This window comes from Seriola lalandi, unplaced genomic scaffold (genome assembly GCF_002814215.2).
Source record: "Seriola lalandi dorsalis isolate HSWRI2012SDOR001 ecotype SW California unplaced genomic scaffold, Sedor1 jcf7180002054397, whole genome shotgun sequence".
Classification (NCBI taxonomy): domain Eukaryota; kingdom Metazoa; phylum Chordata; class Actinopteri; order Carangiformes; family Carangidae; genus Seriola; species Seriola lalandi.
Genome location: NW_019524950.1, coordinates 596,656 through 621,188, shown reverse-complemented (window position 1 = coordinate 621,188; position 24,533 = coordinate 596,656). Strand labels below are relative to the sequence as shown.

At 39.8% G+C, this 24,533-nt stretch overlaps 1 protein-coding gene across 2 annotated transcripts in view; it reads left to right on the top strand.

Annotated features, from left to right (window-relative positions):
• htr4 (5-hydroxytryptamine receptor 4) overlaps positions 1 to 24,533 on the top strand; it is a 148,401-nt gene that overhangs the window by 76,491 nt on the left and 47,377 nt on the right. For both annotated transcript variants that reach the window (XM_023409541.2, XM_023409540.2), the window contains exons 4-6: positions 1,463 to 1,663; positions 17,927 to 18,080; positions 21,026 to 21,603. In XM_023409541.2, the coding sequence (XP_023265309.1) occupies positions 1,463 to 1,663; positions 17,927 to 18,080; positions 21,026 to 21,603 (933 nt within the window). The remainder of the gene's footprint in view (positions 1 to 1,462; positions 1,664 to 17,926; positions 18,081 to 21,025; positions 21,604 to 24,533) is intronic.

Below are 24,533 nucleotides of genomic sequence, written 5' to 3'. Positions count from 1 at the left end.
TGTAGGAACAGCACGACCCCCACCTGCGACAGCTGTATTGATTAGATAAAGAAAATCACCTTTTAAATAACACAGAACGGGATAAAGGCTCTGGAGGCTGTAAGTCACAGAAATCAGGGAGGATTTAGACCTCCAGTCTCTTTGATATGCATATGCTTCACCAATTTGCAGAATGAATCTACTTTAATCTCTCTCTTTCTCTCTGTGGTTTTACCTTCTCCGGCTTTTGTGTGTTAGAGAAGACTTCTTCTCTTTCACTACTCAGCATCTCCCCCTGTCTTCATCCTTCCACTCCAGGGAGAGGGAAGATGGATGATTCCTCTTCTTCCTCTATTTCTTTGTTGTTTTCATCTCCTATTGTTTTGTGAGTTATTGAATCAATCTTTGATTTCAAATACTTTTTTTCCCTTTATTCTCCTTACTCATAGTATAAGTCAAATTTAGAACCTGTCTGTCCTTTCCTGTCTGCCTCTGTTTGTCTTTGATCGCTATTTGAACTTTAATGAAGTTAATGTTCCCTTCAGGGGCTTAAAAGTTTCAAAGAGTGCTCTGGATTTTTTAACTTGGCTTCGAGGATTTACTCTCTGTCCCTGTTCAGACCTGGCATTAACATATGTCTCCACATGCATCTCCAGTGACCAGTTGTGATCAGATCTCACTTCCCTGCAAACACTATTGGTTTTTAGCCAGTCCGACTGTGACAGACGGGTCCATTGTCAATGTGTTTGTGAGAGATAGAGAGAGAGCAGGACAAGAGGGGGTTGAGCGAATCATTGAAATAAGTTATTTTTATCTCTTTTGAAACAATAAAGTATTTTCGGTTCATTATGAAACTGTGTATCAACTGTGATTCCATCATCAGCTTGGATCAGAAATAAACAGGTAAAAAGAAAAAAAATACTCTTTCAAGTCTTAAGAGTTGGTGAGCAGTGAGTAGTTACTGCCGACTCTGTATTCATCATCATAAAAAAACACACTCAGCAATCTGCAAATACATAATGTGAGAAATGTTCCAATTAACAGTTATGCCAATTTAGTTATTCCATTAATTATTTAGCAAATATGATCAGTTACTATTCATTAATAATTATCTTAAATGACTAAAATGTTTTGCTTTCCCTTTACAGAATGTCACTGTTCATATTAAAACAATTTCATGGAAAATACACCTGCTGTTATTGCTTTAAATTAAAGTGTAAAACTAAATCTTTCATGTATTCATATCATATTTTCTGGAGTGAAGTCTTGTCTTGAACGAAACTGTCAAAAAGGCAGCGATGCTCCAACTGCATCCTGTGTAATTATCTTAATATGCATCTTAACAATGACTATTCATTATTGATTCATTGATCAGACGAACTTATACCGCACAAGAATGAATGCTGATACTTTTTAATCTGAACTGCATTTCTGTCGGTCTGTTCCAGAATAATTCAATCGTTCGCCTTCTTCCCTTCACCAGGAAAATCAAGACCAATTACTTCATCGTGTCTCTGGCGTTTGCTGACTTGCTCGTATCGGTGCTGGTGATGCCGTTCGGTGCCATCGAGCTGGTCCACCAGCACTGGATCTACGGCGAGACTTTCTGTCTGGTCCGTACGTCGCTGGACGTCCTGCTGACCACAGCGTCCATCCTGCACCTGTGCTGCATCGCCCTGGACAGGTGAGATATTTTGGTAGTATGCGTGCATTCATGTTGGGTTGATTTGTCGTGACAGCGCATGCTTATTCTCCAGTTTCCTTGCTGGAGGGTCGCACTTTGTGGTCTGTCAGTTTTAATGCTCAGGTTTCTCACACCCCATCTGAAATACCCCATCTCTTTTCCATTGCACTGCAGAGGTGAGGGGCTTGGATTTATGTAGGCAATATATACTATTGAGTGTGTGTGTGTGTGTGTGTGTGTGTGTGTGTGTGTGTGTGTGTGTGTGTGTGTGTGTGGCAAAAAAAAAAAGGAAAAAAATGTAGTTTCAAACTCCCAGAGTCCAAAGAAAAAATGTTAATGTTAACGTGCTTGAACACTACATAGTGCAAACAACAACACAGCGAGTACAAATCTGTAAAGATATCTTCTATTCACTGTAGGTTTCGCAGGTATTTCCAAAGCTCTTTATAATCTAGGTCAAGATAATCACACCACTACACTCACTTGAAGCGCTGTTCATCTGCAGCGTTACATCAGACTGATGTGAGGCCTTGACATACATGGAAACTCTTTTTACATATGTGATACAGTGATGGGTTAGGGAAGTGATGTAGAGATTGAGTCAGAATGACTGTGCAGCTGGGTTGATGAGTTATTTCAGGTTAAAGGTCAGAGCATACAGTGCATCAAGGCTGGTGTTGTCAGTAAATGTATTTCCCCACTTCCTCAGGTGGTCTTGTCTCAGGTCTTGTCTGGTGTCCAGTTTCGCTTTTTTTTTTTATTTGGAAGTTTTCAGATGAAGAACCGAACAAAACCTATTAAAACTTCTCCCCCTGAACACACTCCTGAAAAAGATTCATTAGTAGATCACTTACTGTAGAAAATGAGCAGCCTCACCTCTCTCCCCATCATATAAAGCTACTGCATTCATCTGTTCATTTTGACAGCTTTGATATTAACTCCGGGGAGAGGACTTCCAGACTGATAGCACAGATGTGTGAGGATATAGACTGGATGAATTCTTTTTACTGCCTCTGAAGTCAAACTGATGGAATTCAATTAGAAAAAAAAAAATGCTTTGGTCTTTACAGCACCCGACAAATTTCAGCACAGCAGCAGATATAAACATAACAGACGATTCAAACGGCAAGAGTGGAAAAGTTTCTGTTCAGGATCCACAGAGTACACGCACATAGCCTACTGTTCATACATCAGCGTGTACCATGATCGTGTCAATTAAAATCTTGTTACAGACAGTACATATGAGTGGACAGCTGTGATACAGGTGTTTGTTTTCAGCTCTAAATTATCCACTAGCTTGCAAGAGTGTAAGAAACTAGAGTGTGTGTGTGTGTGTGTGTGTGTGTGTGTGTGTGTGTGTGTGTGTGTGTGTGTGTGTGTGTGTGTGATAGAGTGAGAGTGAGAGTGAGAGTCTCAGCAGATAATTAGCAGTTGGTTGTTAATTACATCTTATATCTGAGATGCAGCACTATTTTGTGCCTGTGAGACGTGTCAGCTGTTTGGGGTTTGGCGAGGCTTCATGTTACCCAGTAATGAAAACACAGCTCATTCTTTGGTCCAGAAACTCTAGTGTGTTTATGATAACAAAGAGGGTTTGTTGTAGGAGTTCCAGAAATACGGTTACAGCTGACACAGAGGCAGTGAAGCTTTGGAAGTCGTGATAGTCTGATGGGTATCCACCTTACATAATGAGAGAAAGTCGAGAATTAATTTTTTTTTTTCAGATTAAAGTCTATTTACTGAGTATTTTTTACAGTGTTCAGAAAAAGAAACAGAACATATCCAGTCCAACCAAGTATCTACCCAACTCACCCGCTTACCCAGTCACCCACCACTAGGACTGAGCGGATCGATCCCAAAATATCGATACTATAGATACTTTGTCTTGTTTTTGAAGATCAATTCTAGCGTGAATAGGAGTGATAGTTTCAGTTTCTCTCTTCTATGTTGGACTCATATTAGAGTAGAACTGTCTGCAAACAATGTTCCATTGTCATGAACACATAAGTGCACCCGGTCTTTGCTTCTCCACAGCTGCTGTAATGTCGTGTAGACTCAAATACAAACATAACAAAAGTTAGTAATTGCTGATGATTACCAAAGAGGAGAAACGCAAATATTACAGGGTTACACTCTCTGCTTCCATTCTTTCTAAAAAATCTCGGCTGCCAAATTGTATAGAATGTCAGAGCAGACCTTTGGAGAGAGTATCTTATGTCTTCTAGCTTGAGATATTGTATAACCTCTTTGATCCAATGAGAATACACGAAAGTTGAGAATTTGACAGGAAGTGCTGTTTCCTGTCCAGCGTCACCCGGCTGTGACTCAGACCTGACTCCCTTTTGTCCCAAAGCTAGCCTGATTGCTGCTAATGGGACCTCATTCTCAGCCCAGATCAGCTGTCAGGGTGCAGTCATAGGCACTAGGGTTGTTCGAGCTTAAACTATGAAGCAGATATTTTGTTGTTGTAAAGATTTTGCCAACAGATGTAAAAGGTTTTTCTCTCCTGATAATGTACAGGGTCTGTCTGTTAAAAAACCGAGTTGTTGGAGAAGTTCCTGTGATTATTTTTCCACCTTTTACGCTGTTGGTATCTGCTGTGTGTCGAGGGCGAGGGTTGCAGCCTGTGATGACGTGAATAAAATCAGACCAGACAGGGCAAATCTTATCACTCAGACAGCCGGATTAAACTTCACCTTGACTTGACAATGCACAAATTGGAACAGGTGTGAGCAAAAGACACAGTCTTATCACCAGTTTCTTCACTTCTCAAGCTGATTTGTGTTCACTGAGATTTCAAACAAGCTGCAGTATTGTAAGCCGAAGGTGGTAAATAATCTTCAAGGACCTGTTTGTATTAGAAGTTTCTGAAAGTCTGACTTATGAAAAAATGTATTTGGCTGTTAAGGATGCCAACGCTGGCTGTAACTTTTAAGGTAACATTAGAGGTTACTGGCACCATCTTAGCTGTATGCTGGGATAAAATTGTGCTGTACTCTTGTGATTTTTATATTTTACTAATGATGTGTTCACAATGAGAATACAGGAAACTTGAGTACAGGGAGGACCTCTACGAAACTCTCACATGAACTGTGTAGAGTAATAATGCAGGGCTAATGGCCGTGACCATCAGATATCTATTCTGTTGAAGCGAGCTCCAGTATGAACATGTGTTTTTAATGTAGGTACTCACAAGAGAGAGTTTTCCCAATTAGACAAACCAAAGATGCGAAGCTCAGCAACAGTGACGGAGGAAATGGTCTCCTCATTCAATTATCTGGCTGGAGGAGGTTTGCACTCTTCTATACATAAATCTGCCCCTGCATCCTGGAACAACACAACTTCCATTACCAATTCATAATGAGGTAATCGCCCTCCATTACCTCCCCTCCCCTCCTGTTCCCAGTGAATCATATCACTCCATAGACTCCAATGTTCTCCCTCACTTACCTTAATTGCCTGCTTCTTCTGTGGTTGTTGATGCTCCTTTCAACAACAAGTCTATTGCTGATGCCACTACCTCTCCCTTTAACTGCTGGTAATGATACTGATTAAGAAAACTATGTAAACTCAAGCTTTATGCTTTTGCTTTGTTCTCTCGCTGTATCTTTTTATTCCATAAAAAAGCTCCTGACAGAATTTCCAATATTGGATATTTTTTCACAGTCTGACCCGCAGCCAAGTCCGACCCTCATTTCACTGATTTGATTACTGCACAGTATGTCGTACCTTAGCTATATGATACTATAAAAGCTGTTTGGAGAGATTTCAAATTTCCACTGAAATGAAGTTTCTGAATCAGTTTAATATTGTGAGTCATGCTCACCTTCAGTAAATGTTTGGAAAGTTCAGAGCAACTAAAACCACATTTAACCGATTGGTCTGGTGCAGTTTAGGCTAATATTAGGCCCAATATTTCATAATATCCAATGTCTCAAGATTTCCTGCCATATGTGATGCTTTTCATAATATCGGAATATATATATACATATGTACAGTTTATACAGTCTGCCCTGCTGCTAAGTCTTAAAAAGAATAAAAACTGAACTGCTGTTTAGTGGCAGCATCGCTTATACCTGAAACAGACTGTAAAATACACTGATATAATTATATTATAAACCCTTACCCAGCTTCACCCCCCTATGACGGGTTCAACTGTATTGAGATATTAAATTTAAATTTTGGCTATCGCCCAAACCTATATTAAATATATCTTAACGATCAGTCGAGCACTGTATCATCCGTCCGACTTGTTGATTTTCCCCTTTACGTTCAGTTTCAGCTCACGTTTATTTACTGCCATTTTATGTTGTATCTTATTTTGTTTTTCTTTGTTTTCTTTTATTTCCTTTTCTATTATCTTATTAACGTAGCATATTATTATATTTTATTGAAAAATACTTAAAAAAAATAGCAATTACAACATTTCATTAATTACTAAAATGATCTACTGAGCAAACCAGAATCAAGTAGTAGGTTTCAAGATCTTGAAAAACCTTTTTCAAAAATGTTTTATTTTCTTAAATAAAATAGAAAAAAATTAACACAATGGATTCATCAATAAAACATATAATAATGTAGCTCAATTAAAGTGTCTTTTATTGTTCAATGTTTTTTTTCTCGTGTATTAAGAAATAATTATGTACACACACACACACACACTACACACTTCAGCTTATTCACAGACGTGGAATAGTGAAAGTTGCTAATTTCTAATTATAATGGTGGTCAAGTAACATGCTAATTAATGAAAAGGGCCCTTAGGCTATAATAAAATGTCATTATTAGGAGCACCATGGTAGTTAAGAAGGCCAACTGCATCTGTATCATTGACTCTGCATTTTGCTTTCATGTGTTGAGTAGCTTGTAATATGCGAGCTGTAATTACTGGTTGTCAGGCCATTTGAGAATCCCATCATGTCTGTGGTTGTATAAGGACAACAGGCAGACAAACAGGCAGGCAGACAGACAGACAGACAGACAGGGAGACATAGAGCCTGAACGTTTTTCTCTTTGTAAAACTGCAGGACGAGACCAAGAATTAATGGAACTGTCAGTTAGTTAAAGAGAGTCTGCAGCCCCATATGGTATGAATCCCAGCATAACTTCCGAACTGTGTGTGTACAGTATGTGTGTGTTCAGCTGGATATTTCGAACATGCAACAAACACACACACATAAAGATTCCCATACAGCAGAACAAGAGAAACAAAGGCACTAAAGCTTAAATCAAGTCTTGGCAGATTTAACTGGATTTGTTGGTAATCCTGCTTCATCGCCACAACTTGGAACCACAACTTCTTTTCTATTCAGGAGTTCATCTGCCAGACCGAGATAAATGCTATCACACTGACACACAGACAAAGACTTGTGGATTAATAGACCAGAGAAAGAAGAAAGTTGTTTTCATGCAAACACATTTTAAACCTTATTCAACCAGGGAGCAGATACTGATTCATGCATTTGAGGTGGATGTGCACTTAAAGGTCCATACCACCATTTAGCCCATTTGCTACAAATAATCTATTTTATATTATATAGTAACAAACATACTGAATATCATGCTGCTGTTTTATTAAGACACAAATATTTCCATACATTTCCATTTACTTATAATCCATCTACTCTTGAAACTTGCTTGAAATATGTAATTTATCACACTTAAAATCAAATCTCCCTTACTTTTTGTCAAACTTGCATCCATTACTTTTAAAAAAGTAATGTTATTCAGACTGTTAATATCAATATACCTTCTATATACAATTGGAAAACAGTATATACATTTACAAACCCTGCTTAAATTGACATTTATTTTCATCACTATAAACTTAATATTTGTTAGATAATGTTGGAGATGTACCTTTACTACAAAGAGCATTGTCTATTAATGCTGTTTCTTTGACTGATGTTCATTTCTTGTATCTCGTATACAATAATATTATAAATTCACATTGTTGTTTTAAATCTGTCTTTAGATTTACCTGAGCCCCTCAAGGCAAAACTCCTCGACTGGTTAAGGTTCATTTTTGGGCCACAGTTTGGTCTTTGATGAGTCCTGAGAGGCAGCTCTGCCCGGAGGCCCAAGTCAGGGCAAAACACACTAATTAGAGTCAGTGAGCAGCTCCACTAGTACAACACAGGTTAGTGCCTTGGTTTAGGGCACCTTGACTATACAGGTCTTGATTTCCCCAGCCAGTTTGCAAAAAGGGCCAGCAACATCCATTTCAAAGTGCAAATAGTTTTGTGTCAGAAGTTGCCTTTTAGCTCTTCAAACAATCCCTGACAGAGAACAGGCTGTTGCAATAGTCCTTAGCAGTTTAGTTTATTTTAATCAAGAGGAAATTCTTCTTCACTGGCGGTGCATACCATAAACATTACGGAGTTACAGACTCTCGTTCACGAAAAAGAAAGTTGCAAAAGTCTTCAGCAGCAAACAGAAACAGTACAACAAAGGCAGCTGCAACGAGCAGTAACAGCCTTCTGCTGCCGTCTGAGCAGCACAACCAACGTGATACGAAGCACCACGAGGGGCAGAGAGACACAAGGGAGAAGGGGGAAAGTAAATTGCTGTAGTGAAGAAGAAAGACTGAGAAGAGAAAAGAAAGAGATTTGGAAAGTACTGCTAAGAAGGACAAAAGAAGGAAGAGAGAACTTCACACAAAGGACAAAGAGAGAGAGATTAAGGACTGAAACAAATCTTATTAAATTTTACTCTAGATGCAGTTTACTTCTTCTACTGAGTGTTTCTTGGGTTTCATGGCTAACAAAAACAATCCTTATATATTCTTGATTAACCTTTGTATGTTAGAAGCTACTACTTGGAACTTCCTGGGCTCCACTTGTGTTGCAATCTGCAAATTGATTTCTCCTGAACCAAGCTCCACATGGTCCCTTGCACACATCAGCGAAAAAAACTTCATAATCCAACTGATCCTTACTGTCTGCTCACCTGTGCAGTGCAGGCAGAGCTGGAGTTCAGAGCCGCAGCCTCCAGATGGCTTTTTGCACTTTAGGTTTTGGCTGTTGATGGGCTCTGGTTCAGTGGGACAGGGACAAGAAATTACCTTTCTCTGGAGTCCCAGCCGTCTGACACTTGCTGCTGTTTGTGCTCTGAAAAGAAACTACAACACATTCACACAAAGTGAAGAGTTCCAGAGAGACAGATAAACAATACAGTGAGATGTGTGCAAGAACAAACACACATTGTCAGGGATCTTTACACTGATCCTTTTGATTCTTTTTAGTACCACAACTGTTGCAATACACAGACAAGTTATTTTTACTTTTCTGGCTGCCGAACCAGTGAAGAGGTCAGTATAACTCTGATCTACTGTCCAAGTGGGACAGTGGGGAGAAAATGTTGGACACTGAACAAAGTAGTTTGTTTGAATCATACTGAACCCCTTTGGACCAGTAACTCTGCCAGCTAATCAGCACAGATTATGAATAATTATGGTTAATGATAGTGACCCCTAATGGCACCAAACATGATTTTTGGTGAAACTAAGGAACTCTGAGATGCACAATAGATCTCACCTTGCTGCTATCACAAAGTCCTCATTATCCCAGGAAATTTCATTTTCCTGAGAAAGAGATGAGTGCGACAGAGACACATAAACACACATACTGTGAGTGTTGCTCTTTACCCCAGCAAATCAATATTTTATTCATTTAATACCAGCACTAAGAGGATAATTGGCTGGGTGAGAATCTGCCAGATCAGAAAGAAGGTGCTGCTCTTACAACACAAACTTTATCGTAACACTTGAGTAGAAGGCTGATGGAAAAATCACTTCCAACATGTTTCTACTTTTCAAGCAAGGTAACGAAGGTTGTTGATGTTATTTGTAACTTCAGGCATAAAACCAGAATGAAAAGAATGAAAGATTTTTATCAGAAAAGAGCGAAAACAAGAAAATAATGCAACAGGAAAGAAAAGAACACATTTCTCCAGTAAATCATGAATCTCTGAAAGGAAGCATCTGTCGACTGCATCAGTTGAAGAAAAAGCGCATAAACACAGAAGGAAACAATGAGAGACTTTTGAATACGTAACATAAAAGAGTTTAGAGGAAAAATGCACAAAAACAAAATGGGAAACATTTGTAGCACTTTTTCTATTCATGTAAAAACTGTCATCTCAATTCTTTTTATTTTCTACGAGTCAAACCGTCACTGTGTACAATGTGTAGAAGATATTTCCTGAGCCAGTAATAAATGTCAGGGTGTTAGAGAACCACAACATAGGATGGTCAGATAGCTTAGATTAGGACATACAAGGCTGGTCATGTATGTGACGGTGGCAGCCATCTTTTTCCTTCGGAGCAGCGAAGTGAGTCTTTTAATCATTTTGGCTTCTTCAGGAAATTCAGCCAGAGATCTTCCATCAGCCAAAAACATTCCTATTAACACACATCACTTCATGTATTTATCTTTTTTTTTTTCAATTTTAATTATTAGTTGTTGTTTTAAATAAAATAAAATCAGTTTCATGGCTCCTCGGGTGGATTTTTGACAAGATGTTCCTGATTATTTCCCTGAAGAAATATCTCCTTTGCCAGACTCTTTTCAAAGCAGCTTATAAACAGCATTATCGGTATTGTAACATTATCAAGTTATTTCCATGTTCACTGTCACTGTTGGTAAAAGAGCCTGTTTATGATTCATGACTTGACTTGCTTCTCTGTACTACCTCTGGTATAGATGGGGAAAATTATTTAATAATAATAATAATAATAATAATTAATAATAACATTAATTATAATAACAATAATAATTATACACTTTCTTTTTATAGCACCTTTCATAAAAGAAATGCAGCACCAAGTGCTTCACATGAACAGACATCAAATGAACATAAAAACATGTTTAAAAACATTAATGTAAAATGAGATGGAATAATAATGAAATAACGAAATAGAAATTAAAAAATAGAAAGAAATAAATCACCATAAAATAACCTCTCTTTTATTTTTCTATTCCTGTGTGACTAAGCTTTTTACAAGACACATTTGAATTCCTACAACAGGCCTCTTCATCTTTCACAGCAGGTGTAAGGCGTCTTTAGACTGTGTGAAAAAGCACAATGGGTCTAATAAAACTGCAATCTGCGTCACACTATCAATATGAGGCATGTCGGTGATGAAGGCAGGGTGAATCGTAGCAGTGTCATGTCAACAGAAAAAAAGCAGCAGCTTGCATTTTGTTTTGATAATGCAGCAAATCAATAACCGTGCTTTGGTCATATTGCCGACGCTTCCACGCTTCAGAAACCCTCAGTACTGTGTATAGCCAATATATTCAGCATCAGATCATGTTGTATTCTGATTTGTTGCTCTGTAATGAGTCATAGCAGCAGTCGCATCACACTGTGAAACTTTCCGACACCAAACCGCTTCCTCATCAAATCAGCCGTCAGTGGACGTGTGTCACATTGTGATGTTGGACCGCGGGTTTGGATTGATGTTTCTCTGATCATCGTTTCAAACAGCCCAAGAATTGCACATTGTAAACGGGCCATGTCAGGCAGAGCACAGGTGTCACTAATAACCATAACAATGTTCCTGCTTGATTCAACAGTGTGACAGTGAGCCAGCAGGCACAATACCAGGACCCTGAAACTAGCGCAGCTAAATGGAATTCAGTCATTATTCATCTGTGGATTAACACCTGTTTCTTTCCTACTGTGACATATTAAAACATCTGCTGTGAGAAAAACCTTTAACTTTTTCCTCGTCTAAGTCTTAAATGTTTGTAGCTTCCTTCCTAGCAAAAGCAGTCTGATTACAAACCTGGTTGTTTCAGCTTAAAGCAGGTCAGTGGTCAGTGAAATGAATCACTGAAACAATGACTTTAAAAACAAAGATCCAACAAGCTGAAAGATGAAGAATAGGGATGCTTGTTACACGCAGTGTTCAGGAAAATATCTGTTGCCTCCGGTGTGTTCCTGCTTTAGGAACTTGGCTGACAGACAAGACAGAGGAATGTGTATGTGACAGAGAAAGAGAAAGAAAAGACTAGGATACCGAGAGAAAAGAAAGGGAAATGGAGAAGAAAACAGAGAGGAAAAGAGAGAACATAGAAAAATAAGTGTACAGCTGCAGGATAAAGCTTCTCATTCATCCACTGTGAGCTGAGAGATGCTGAAAAGAGCTGAATGGAAATGAATTAAAACTAAAAATACCAGAATTGCCACAAGGAGGATGCTCCAACACAAAGGAATTCAGCGAAGAGGCTAACATACACACACACACACACACACACACACACACACACACACACACACACACACACACACACACACACACTTCCACTTAGAGACACAGGGAAACCGAGGCTGAGATAAAGTCACAGGAAAATAGGTAGATGGAAAAATAAAGAGATAAAGATCACCTTTACTCACCGACTTTAGCTATTTGCATAATTGCATGGTCCCATCTTTGGAATCACTACATAATTACAGTTATCAATATTGATGATTACCCAATGCCATTATAGACCAGATATTTTTTACATTGAGAAGACTTTGAATTCAACACTATAGTATTAACTCATCAAAGGATAAACAAGACTAAATCCTTATTTTCTAATAGCAAATTTCATACTCTTTTTTTATTTTTATTTTAACGAAAATTTTAATTTGAAAGATCCAAAGTTCTGCTATTACTGACTTAACAGATAGATAATTTAAGCTTGCATTCCCAAGCAGGAAACATGATCAGCTGCCTCGGGGCTCTGAAATCCTCATGTTGCTGTAAATAGAAAAAGAGAAAGAGAGGCAGACAGCTAAGAGAACATGGTGGGCTGAGTGACAGTAAAGCAAAGTCATTCTTCTTCTTAAAAGGAAAAAGGTCTTAAGGACTTAAAGGTCAAACTGAGATGTGACCTTGTTATAAATGCACATGGCTCTCAGAAAAACCTTCCTTTTATATTATGAAAGCTATTATAGAGGTCTGGCTTCTTGGTTGAATAACTCTGTCTCAACGCCATTAATTCTGTTCTCTCTTATCTTGGATGACAGCAAGCCAGCAAATTGTCCTCCACTATCACTTGCCACCAAAAATGTCTGGACCTGCCAATATCAATTTATTTCCCATAGACAGAATGGGGCAGATGTTGATAAAGTATTTGATGGATCACCAAAGACCAAATTTGACCCATTTTTTTTTCTTTTATCAGGCTAAAGCCGTAGTTGCTAATTCTTAAAAGTGGCGATTCTGTTCTGTGCTCCCAGATAATTAATCATTTACTTGCATCCAGATGGCTCAGCTCGGTCTGATCAGCTGAATCCCAAATCAACTCATTCATATTGAAGGTCGTCCAAGTGGTGCGAGCTGTTTCCCATCAACGTAACCTCCAAACAAACTTGTTCATTGTATAGCTTCTCAGTAAAATACCTTTGTTTCTCATGTCTCTTATGTCAACTTATGAGAGATGAGCAAGATCCAGTGATGAACTTCATTAACTCCGGATAAAGTTTTGATCTTCACAACTTGAAATAAAAAAGATTACATCAGGGTTATGATTGCACCTCCTTTCTTATGTCATTTCCTGCCGCTAGCGGTCTCTCAATCAAAACAATAATAAAAGACAGAGTTTGGCGACATAGCGAAGTAGTGTGGGATCATGGGAGTTGTTGTCTTCACCACCACTTTGTCAGCTTCTTCTTCTCTCCAGAAATATCAGACCCAGTGATGAAATCCTGTAAAAACGCTGAATGAAGCAGTTTCATTTTAAATATCAGTGTTTGTCCAGCACTGTTTGGGTCGAAGGGGCTGCGAGTAGAGCCGCTGCTAACTAGCTAGCTTTCTCTGACAATGTTACAGACTAAAATCCTTCATCCGATACACAACTTAACAAAATGTATAACACAGGTCTCCTCGTTTTTAGACAGGTGTATATGTAGAGGTCACATATTAAAGCATTAAAATCAAATGTTACCAGTGATTATTCTTGAAAGCAAAATAACACAACGGTCATTTCAGTGGCTAAAGAAAATCTATTTCCAAATATCTAAAGAGTCTCACAGTCTTTTTTTTTTATTCTTTTATTGTCTGAGTTTATTATTGATTTTTAGAATCTAAAAAATAAACCACTGGCTGGTTTGGATTGATGACTGATTGTGTCGATGGAGAAGTTCAACACTCAGAAGAATCTTTAAAAACAAAAAAATGTCATCTACCTCACTAGTTCTTGTGATTAATGTCAAGCTTGTTTGCTATTTATACAAAGCTTCTTTTTATAATAATATTGAACTGGCCTACTCTCTGGTCACTAACCTCCTCTCAAGTTTGACAATAAATTCAAACGTCCTGCGGCAGCTTGTGGACGTGGAATGCAGCAACATATTTTGGGTTTGGGTCGTTCTCAGAAACACGGTCCCCCTTATAAATAATGTCTGAATAAAATTGTCAGAAATAAACACAGAGAAATGTTTTGTAGATCCAAAGGAAACAGGGACCATTTAAAGTGCTCATGGCCAGGACACTCTGCCATCCAACCGTGCTACGTCTGCTTCTAATCTTCCCCAGGTTAATGTGTGTGTGTGTGTGTGTGTGTGTGTGTGTGTGTGTGTGTGTGTGTGTGTGTCTCTCTATGCATACTATTGGTTCTATGTACGTATTTAAGCATCTGGGAATGTGTGTGCACGCTGTGCTCTTGTGCACGTGTGTTTTTGTGTGTGGGGACATTTGTATTTACACAATGGAAATATTCATACTTGTGTAAGAGACAGTCGGGGGTAGGTGTGGGTGGGGGCTGTGTCTTTCAGACCACCACATCCACACTTAAAGCATCAATCTGCAACCTTTCAGCACGACTATTCTGGGAATTCAAATAGAAAAGGGTGTCTTGACCTTTTTCTTAATGCCACAGCACATGCGGACCACACACAGCCACTCCACATTACTGATGGCTGTGAAATGCCACACAGCACAAGTAGGTAATGAGGTAGGATCACAACAGAAGAGGCAGCAAAATATCCACAGTGACTGACGAGGGGATAAACTGGATTAGGTTTAATACTGCTGCAGCAGAGCTCCGTGTTCAGTCAACTGTCTGATAAGCAGAGGTTATAAAAATGTGTATATTCAGCCTTTGTGGAGAGGATGAGTGTGCGAGTTAGACACTGAGACTTTAAAGCAGAGGAGAGCTGCAAGTACAGTTTCCATTATTATATAATCAATCATTCAGTGAATATTCTCATGATTGATCAGTTAGTTGGAGATGCTGCAGCTTTTGTCTGTTTAGCTTTTGGGTCTGACGAAACATTAGTGTTTATAAAGCTGTGAGCAATGAGTTCCCTATTTAGTCGTCCAGCAGACTGTCTCTGTCCTTACACTGATGACTGATTGATCATAAAAGTGATCGGCCTTGGATAACAAACTAATACTATCCAACCAGGATATTGATCCTCTTCCTCCAACATCAACCTCTGCAAATGAATGCACGCTGATGCTTTGATATCGAATGTGTGTGTGTGTGAGGAAATAAAGATTAGATTCACAAAGTTACAGTTACCACAGTAACTGACTCAGAGTTGAAGTGATCAGAGTTTCCCTCAACTCTGAGTTGTCACTGAACCGCGGTTTGAGGGTAATGGAGGTCTGAGTGGCTCGGTTGGTTGACTTCATCTGTTTCCTATCACACAGGAACAGGTCCAGCTCTGGTCAGTGTCCCCACGCACACACATGCACACACATGCACACACATACACACACGTCATTGACCAGGTAAAATTGCAAATGTAGAGGATTTGTTACAGTAACTGATCTAGCATCTGTCATTTGAGCTTTTCTGTAAATGGATAAACTCTCTCTCAGTCTCCCTTTCTGTTTTCTGACACCCATTTTGTTCTCTCTCTTCCTTCTTATGTTTCCTTCCGTTCTTCTCTGCTTCCTGCTTCTCCTCTTTTCCCCTTGCTCCCATTTACCAACTGTCTTTTTTCATTCCCTTCTTTTCTATCCTTGACTCTCTCTCTCTCCGTCTCTTCCTGTTTTCCTTTTCTTGCCTATCTCCTCTTTCTGTTTTTCCGCACTCCATATCTTTCGTTCTCTCTCTCTCTCTCTCTCTCTCTCTCCCCCTCTCTCTCACTCTCTCTTTCTCTCTCTCCCTCTCTCTCTCCCCCTCTCTCTCTCCCTGCTCATTCACAGTATTTTTTTTATCGTCCCTACGATTCCATTCATGTAGTTTAGCGCCAGCGTCTTCTTAGCGATATCACAATGTGACAGAATGCTGGGAATTCCTGCTGTAGTGTCTGATATCATGCTCACACACACACAGACACACTGGTGGCAATGTCAAAGTGCGTGTGTGTGTGTGTGTGTGTGTGTGCATGTGAGTTAGGAAGGGAGTGAGTTAGAAATGAAATGAAGCAGATAGAGAAGCAGAGAAAGACAGCAGAGGTTTGAAGATAATCCTGTTGTGCAGAATCATTGGATATGAGCAGCATTAATTTGTCTCACTTGTTTGAAAAGGCAGAAGATATTAAAGTCCAAACTGAGTTTCGGTATAAAAGGGAGAAATAAACGTATAAGAGGACAGGCAGAAAAGTTAGAGGGCTAAAGAAAAGAAGAGAAGACGAGAAAATGGACAATAGGAGTGATGGATCTGGGTCAGAGAGAGAGGAAGAAATAGATTGTTGAGTTTCTATGTTTTTTAAAGAGATACCTACCAAAAGGGACATACATGGCCAAATGTAAGTGGACACTCACTGACACCCACATTTGACAGCTGAACATCTCATTCCAAAACAATGGGCATTAATGCTCAGCTATAACAGCCTCCACCATTCAGATCTCAGGGCTGAGGTCAGGTGCTCTGTGTAAGTTCTTCCACACCAAACTGGGAAAACCATCCTTTGCTGGATCTGGCTGTTTTTACTGGGGCATTGTCGGTTTGAAAGACGGTCTTTGCCAAACCACCAAACGGCCCAAGACTCGCATTGGTGACGATCAGAAGAAAGGTTACCAGCGGATCATGGGACAAAGTGTATCTGTATACAGTGTCTCTAATAGTCTGTTGCAGCAGCCAAGGCAAACGGACAGTTTACTGACAATCTTAAGAAGAGGAAATGAGGCTGTTGCACCGGATTGGTCCTGATGTCAAGACAGATCCTCCACTTTGAGTTCAGAGGAGGTTTGAGGATGGAGAGATGGGAAAGAACCGTCATTTCATTTCTTTTTTTTTTTTTAAAGGAAAGAGAGCTGTAGTGAAAGTTTGAGGTCAAACAAAGTGGAGACTGGCGGGAGAAGGCAAAAGAAGAGAAATGAGAGTAGAATTAAGATAATTAAGACAAAGAGTGGGAGACACAGAGAGAGAGCTGATGGAGAGATAAAGGAACGATGTGAGACGGTGCGAGAGTGATTAGAGAAAAACAGATTGGAAAAAGACATGATAAAAAAAGGGGAGGGGGGCATTTGGTTTTTGAAAACACTCTAGTGCTTAATTATTGGTGGTTAGCATATTTTTGCAAATGCATTGGCAGAAAAGACCCTCTTCCCTTGCCAAAGGAGCTTATTGAAAATGGAAACGAGAGACAGAAACAGATGGACTGGTGACAGTAGAAAACACCAGCAGCTAGATTGGCACTCAGTAGAACGCATACCTCCGCCAAGGCCAAACACTTTCTTCCACCCGATCCACATTATTATCTGATCACCAAATTGTGCAAATTCGTAGCTCTCAACACCATTAATGTTAAGCTGAGACAAATTTTTAATATAAAAATATTTGTGGATCCGCCCCCTTTAACTAGATCCGCACCAAAATGTAATGGGTTCATGCCCACGCCCCATCCCTCCACCCAGTTTCAATCCTGCTGACAAACTAACAGACATGAGTGAAAGAATAGCCTCTTTGACAGAGGTAATAAACAAGCTGCCATTGCTTTCTTCATGCAGTTTTTGGCGATTTAGATATAAAATAGTCAAAGTAAAGCATTTATCTACTGCAGGTATGTTACTACATTTTGTAAAACAACAGAACCAACAGGAATGAGCAACCTCAACGAATCAAGAAGGTCTCAAAAGGCTCAAGTTTCTTTTATTCTACCTCAACATTTCTTTCATCAACTGTTTCACAGCTTTGGGTCTATTGATGAGTTGACCGATTACTTACATTCAGTTACGTTTTATGTGTTTCTTCTTTGTCCACACGTAGTGTCTCACCTGTTAATCATTTTTACCTGAAATTTGCCACTTTGGGCTTTAAATCTTTTTCTTCCCTTAATGTAATAATGTAATAATTACTGTCATCTTTTCTTCAGGTACTACGCCATTTGCTGCCAGCCACTGGTCTACCGGAACAAAATGACGCCAATGCGAGTGGCTTTGATGATCGGCGGCTGCTGGGTCATCCCCACCTTCATCTCCTTCCTGCCCATCATGCAGGGCTGGAACAGCATCGGCATTGACCACCTGGTGCGTAGTGTGGTTTGTGTGGTTTGTGTGTCTGTGAGTGTGTGTGTGTTTGTACACCAGGGAAAAGGATTATTTATTTAGGGTGGTTTTATGTGGAGATGCAGCCAAAAATATTTTACATCTCCACAGGATGTTTAAGTTTACACTGCTGTTAACTGCTGCCTCTAGGGGAGAAGAAGAGGGAGCACAGAAATGAGGAAAACTGTCAGAAAAGTAGAATAAAACATGCTTTACATAAACATTATAAACAATTCGAGTCCACATGCAATGAGAAACAAACTGTAGTACTGAGGAGCATCGTTTACAAGAAGGAAGAAATGCTTCATGCGTTGCTGCGGAAACTAAATCAACATGTCAGACACAGAGACAGAGGGACAAGGCCACTGACACCACAGACAGTCAAGCTGTTTCTTTGTTAAACTCTAAATATGTAAAGTAAGTTTGCCAGTGTCACGAGTGTCTTGTTTGTGCACTGAGGTTTGTTTAATGTCAAAGAACATGCAAGTGAGAGGATACAGAAAAAAGACTTAGACACACAATAAAAAGGATAAAATATCAAGTCACAGTTTTCACATCATGTGACCGTCCTCTCTGGATGGAGTTATACAACTGTAACTTCATCCAGTGAGAAAGGAAAGAGGAATGTTCAATTCTCTTCAGTTAGGATAATGACTTGTTTCGAAATTTAGGAACTACCGAATTAGGATAAAAGCAACTGCTACTTCCACAAGATCACACTGAGCATATAAATCTTACATTAGATTAAACAGAATAACAGAGGTGGAATGGAGAGATAGAGGTCTAGAGGTCCTTATTACTGGCCCTGAGCTCTAAAGATCCTGCAGCAATCTGTGCGACCTGTAACCTCCAATATCAAGCTGTAACTCAATCCAATGAGACGATAAAAGAACTGTGAAAAAGAAAAATACTTTTTGTGTCCTGTTAAAATCATATCTGGATTTTTCTGTTCATATTAGGAAATTTCAACAATCATCTTTTTTTTAGGTTTTTTAAGTCAAAAAAATATTTCTGAGGTCAGACATATTTTATTATTTCAAAAAGCTGATAAATGATTAAAGGCCCCTGCTCCTCATGACTAGATTACTGTAATGTGGTTAAAAACAAAGACAAAAAACACTGAGCATGTATTCCTTTCTCTCTTCATTGACTGCTAGTGATGTTTAAAATTTAGTATAAATTGTAGTTATAACTTGTCACCTGAAACCCCTAAGTACATTTCTGAATCACTGTGCCCACATAATAACTTAATGTGTCTTAAAATGAAGGTAGAATGAGTATTTGCCACATTGGCCTCTGAGCTTTACAACAATTTACCTCTCATTATTAGTTCCATTATGAATCCAGTTCACCAATCATTTTGTTAAAATGTCTCCGGAGGTACTCAATTTTCTTAACGGATGATTTTGCTCTTTTGTTGATGTACTTTTTTTCTTATGTTCTTATATTTTTCACTGTCCTCATAATGTGTCCTCAATGCTTTTATTTTGAAGAATTTTGTAACTAAGGGGTATACGTCTCCATATCAATGTCTAAAGGACATTTTCATGCGTTTCTGAATTAAAAATTAGAGGTAATAAGTTGTTAACGAACGACAACGTGACCGTTCTGAATGAGAAGAACAAAGTAAAGCAGAAAGAGAAGGACAGAGACAGGCAGACAGGTGTGCAGACAAAGACAGATGACAGCATGAGTGTGTGAGGAGGGGGAGAGAAGAACACCCCAGCCACTATTAACCTCGCTCGCTCCCTGTGCGTCTTTATCTGAACGCCAGAGAAAGTTTCTTCCAAGCTGACTGTCAACAGGACGACAGGCTGACTCATTTTTGGCAGCAGTGGCAGAGACACACACATGTTCTTCTCCCTCTCTCTCTAACACACACACACACACACACACACACACACACACACACACAGAGTTTACGGCACAACAGCAGTCTAAAGTTAGCTCTGTGCAGCAGTGGTATCAGCGTCTCTCTCAGGGTCTAATTAGAGCTGTTGAATATTCTGAGTAGCCAGTCATCTCTGGCACAAACTGCAGCCCCAAAACTCAATAAAACAACCAGGATTCAGCTGCACATACGACTCACTGTCTATCTGTGTACTGTTTTCTATGGCCTGGTGGAATACACTGCTCTGATCGGTACACCAGCTCACATCCCTCAAGTGAAGAAGTCTGTTTGTGTTCAGTATAACTTTACATGTTCTATCTAGAATAGAAACATCCATGAAATCTGGTTCCCAAAAACATTTATTCTATCCTTAATGGCGACTTTTTTTTTTGCATGAAACAAACATTGCCTCCAGGATGCCCTTTGGTAAGACGTTTAACCTCAAGCGGCTCCAGTGGAATAAATCCACATGACCCAGTAAAGGACTATTTTATCTGTGCATGAATCACTTCACGTACTAAGGGTGCTTATCATTGTCTGCATTCCTGCAGCATGCAAGATAACTTAAACATGGAAACACTGAACATTTTACATTTAATATGTCAGCCCACTCATAAAAACAACCTCTGTTTTACACACGGGGGAACGTGGTATCGTGCAGCGATATGGATTGATCTCTGTATTATTCATCCCATAGCCGTGAGCCGTAGTTTCCCACAGAGATGAGATGATAGCAGAGGAAAAACCGGGATGGGACTTCACTGTGATTAATGGTGACGTGCAGAGACTCTTTCTCCCTCGGGTGCTATGTTCCTCTCTTACTACACGGACTCAGCTGAGGAGAGCGTGGGATTTTTAGTGGGTTGTTGTGAAGTCTGGAGGCGTTTGGTGGTGTAGCAGGGCAGAGTGTTCAGAGGTTCAACACATGCTTACCTGGGGACTAAAATTCCACCTTTTACTTATATTAATGTGTGTGCCAGTGTGTGGGCATATTAAGCCACCTCACTATTCCCCCTGATGTGATCTCTTTTACTAGATCGAGCAGAGGCGCCACAGTGATGGCAGCAACTCCACATCCTGTGTCTTCATGGTCAACAAGCCGTACGCCCTCACCTGCTCTGTGGTGGCCTTCTACATCCCCCTGGTCCTCATGGTGCTGGCCTACCAGAGGATCTACGTCACGGCCCGTGCACACGCCCTGCAGATCAGCATGCTGCAGCGGGCAGGAGGAGCGGCGGGCACTTCTGGCGCTGGGGTTGACTCTGCTGACCATCAACGCAACCACCGCATGCGAACAGAGACGAAGGCAGCAAAGACTTTGTGCATCATTATGGGGTGTTTCTGCCTCTGCTGGGCACCGTTCTTTGTCACTAATGTGGTGGACCCCTTTATAGACTACACGGTGCCAGACAAACTGTGGGCGGCCTGCCTTTGGCTGGGCTACATCAACTCCATGCTGAACCCCATCCTCTACGCCTTCCTCAACAAGTCCTTCCGCCGTGCCTTCCTCATCATCCTGTGCTGTGGCAGGAAGAGGTACCGCAGGCCGTCCATCCTGGGGTCCGGCGCTCCCTGCACAGCCACGCAGATCAACGGCTCCACACATGTACTCAAGTAAGTTCCCAAATCTTTTTACTCATGGACTCTGGGTTCATGACTCTTTCTGTGGTCAACAACAAATACGTGTAAAACGTTAATACAACATTTGCATTCATTTAATATTCCTCACTGACATATTCCTCTTACCACACTGGGTCGTGCTACTTCTGCCTGTTCCTCAGCCGTCTCATTACCTGTGCCAGCAGGTTCACGATCGAATATACAATATATATATATATATATAAATATATAATAAAATATAATAATATATAATATTTCTGTACATGGATGTTAAGGTAGTAGAGTACAACAGGAACTCATCCTTCATCTTCCCTGCGGACAGTAATTACTGCAGACATTTCCTCAGTAATGTTCCGTGGGTCAAATGTCAAGTGGCGACAGTCCGTTGTGATAACGATTGATTTGTTTTCAGGATTGAAAGAGATGCCTTTATCTCTGTAAATACCCTTCCCAGTACCTTCACTTTCAACTGCATGGTCTTGACTCATTACTCTCTCGTCCTTTTACTGTTTCTAAACATAGAACACATGATTCACAGCGATAAGAACATGACGTTTAACATGTACTCCACAGTGGCCTGTTCCATATTTAATCTTCATTTCTTTTCCGTCCTCTCACCCTGAACAGGGCGATTTTATCTGTGTTCAATAATGATGAATGACTGCATCTTCTCTACATTTCTCTTTCTTTGTGCGGTTTGCATAACACTTCCCATAAATGACACAAAATGCATGGTGACACATACAAATATTAGAGACAAATTAACCAGTTGATTAGGGAAGAGATTCAACAGAAATGCAGGGTGAACAGACACTATACTAAAAACAATAATATGCAAAAGAGAATCTTCTTTTCCTTAGCTCCTTGCTCTTTTGTGTCAGTAGCATCTATTCAGTAGTTGAAACTATGACCAGAAAGGTGAGCTGCTGTTCTAAAATACAGCTTGAATTAATTGCTAATGGGTTAAAATACATAAACATGTGACATGGTTGACCCTGGGCAAGAAATGCCACATATTTATATTTATTTATTTATTTGGATCCCCATTAGCCACTACCAAGAACTACTCTTCCATTAATGCTTTTTCTATTCATATAAAACCATAATTTTTCCACCAAAGAAAACAGTCTGCCGTGACTTTCCTGTGGTCTATTTGGCCTGTTGTTTCAAGAAGTTTGTTTCCTTTATTCTCATGTAAAACCCGAGCAGTCCTGCCACAGTCATCTGTTTGCAGAGTTGTAGCCAGTAACAAGTTTGTGGTAATCTGGCTACAGTTATTGGCTACGTTATTTGTACATACATTATATAGTTCCCTGCTATAGTCAGAAGGGAACAACTCGGTATAACCACTGCCTTGACCAGTCTTAAAGATAAAGACTTTTATTCAGACATCTTGGAGTGGCACCTCGTCTCCTCGTCTCTGTGACAGTTTAATTTAGTCCTTCCCCTGTTGTGTGGAATCTGTATTCCTGGTATTGCCCCAGTCTTACACCATTTCAAGCAGTTCTTTTCTTCATGTCATCTTTTTACTGTGAGAAAAAGGAGATAATCTACAATGATTATGTAATTTATGTAAATAGAGACCGGAGACAGCTTTCCATTCCTGGGGGCTGCTGAAGTGTTTGGACATTGTTCTTCATCTTAAGAAAGATAGTTTCATCATGGCTCGGGGAATTGAAAATGGTCTGACCTTCTAAGTGGAACCTTTGTAAACCGGTCTCTGCTTCCTCTGACACTGTAATGCAGGCTTACCCAACATACCTCTACAAAGGTCTTTGGTGTCTCGCTGTCCTGTGTTTGGAGCCATCCACCCACCTCTTCCTTCTCAGACTCTTTATACTGCGTCACTTGTCTTCCTCCTTTGCTCCCATCATAATTACTATGATCACTAGAAGCTGCCTAATAATAAATCATAACAATGTGTTGTAGTAAGCTTCCAGCACAGCCAACCTATCGGGTCGTTTTTTTACGGGACAGTTCCACATACCTACACAGGTACAAAGGGTTTCTTTTAAATTTATCATGCTAAAATCAAAATGTTCCTCTCACCCACTGTTTCTGACAAACACAGACTTGACATACTGTGAAAAATTTCAGTGTGAATCACTTTCAGTAACCTTTTCACTCTGGAGCAGCATTTGTTCTTTTTTTGCAAAGGTTTTTTACTTTTTCATCCAGTGACCTTGATAAATGTCCGAGGTACTATTATACTCAAATCTCCATTCACTTGTATGAATGCTGCTAAAAAGGAACAGTAACTTTCAGACGTGATATTAAGACTTTTCATTTTCATTTTCTTCACACACGCTGAGACATCGCTGGAACAGGAAGTTATTCATGATATGAATTATCTGTCCTTTTTTCTTTTAATACAATGGCAAATGTAAGCCACAAACTACAAATGTAGTCATTGTAGAAGTAATACTTGTTGAACATGCAGGATTATTTTCGGTCCAACAGGAAGAGCAAATATATGTATTTATATTTCTGCTTCTGAAAATGATCTGAAAGAATTGTTCTTGAATAGAAAGACAGTATATAGATGGACTTGTTGCACACTGATCCTGTGAGATTTCAATCTCAAGCTCCAGAAACAATTTGTTTGAGTCATTTGAATCTGTGTGGAAAACCATATGGGACGACGCCTGCTCTCTGTTGCAGTGTCGAGAAAGCACATTTTCCATTTGCACTTAAAATGACATTGACATCCTGAGACATTATGGAGCTGGAGCTCATTGTAAACAATCAATGAGTGTGTTTATAACAACACAGAAGCCCTAATCAATTAATGTCCGCCCTGTCAACAGTACCGGCAACAGTTTCACGCCCTGTCTGACATTTCTGGACCACCTCCAGTGAGTTGTTACTGAGGATTGAAAGCAGGCTCTTAATATAAGCCTGTCCATATGGAGGTCAACTGCGAT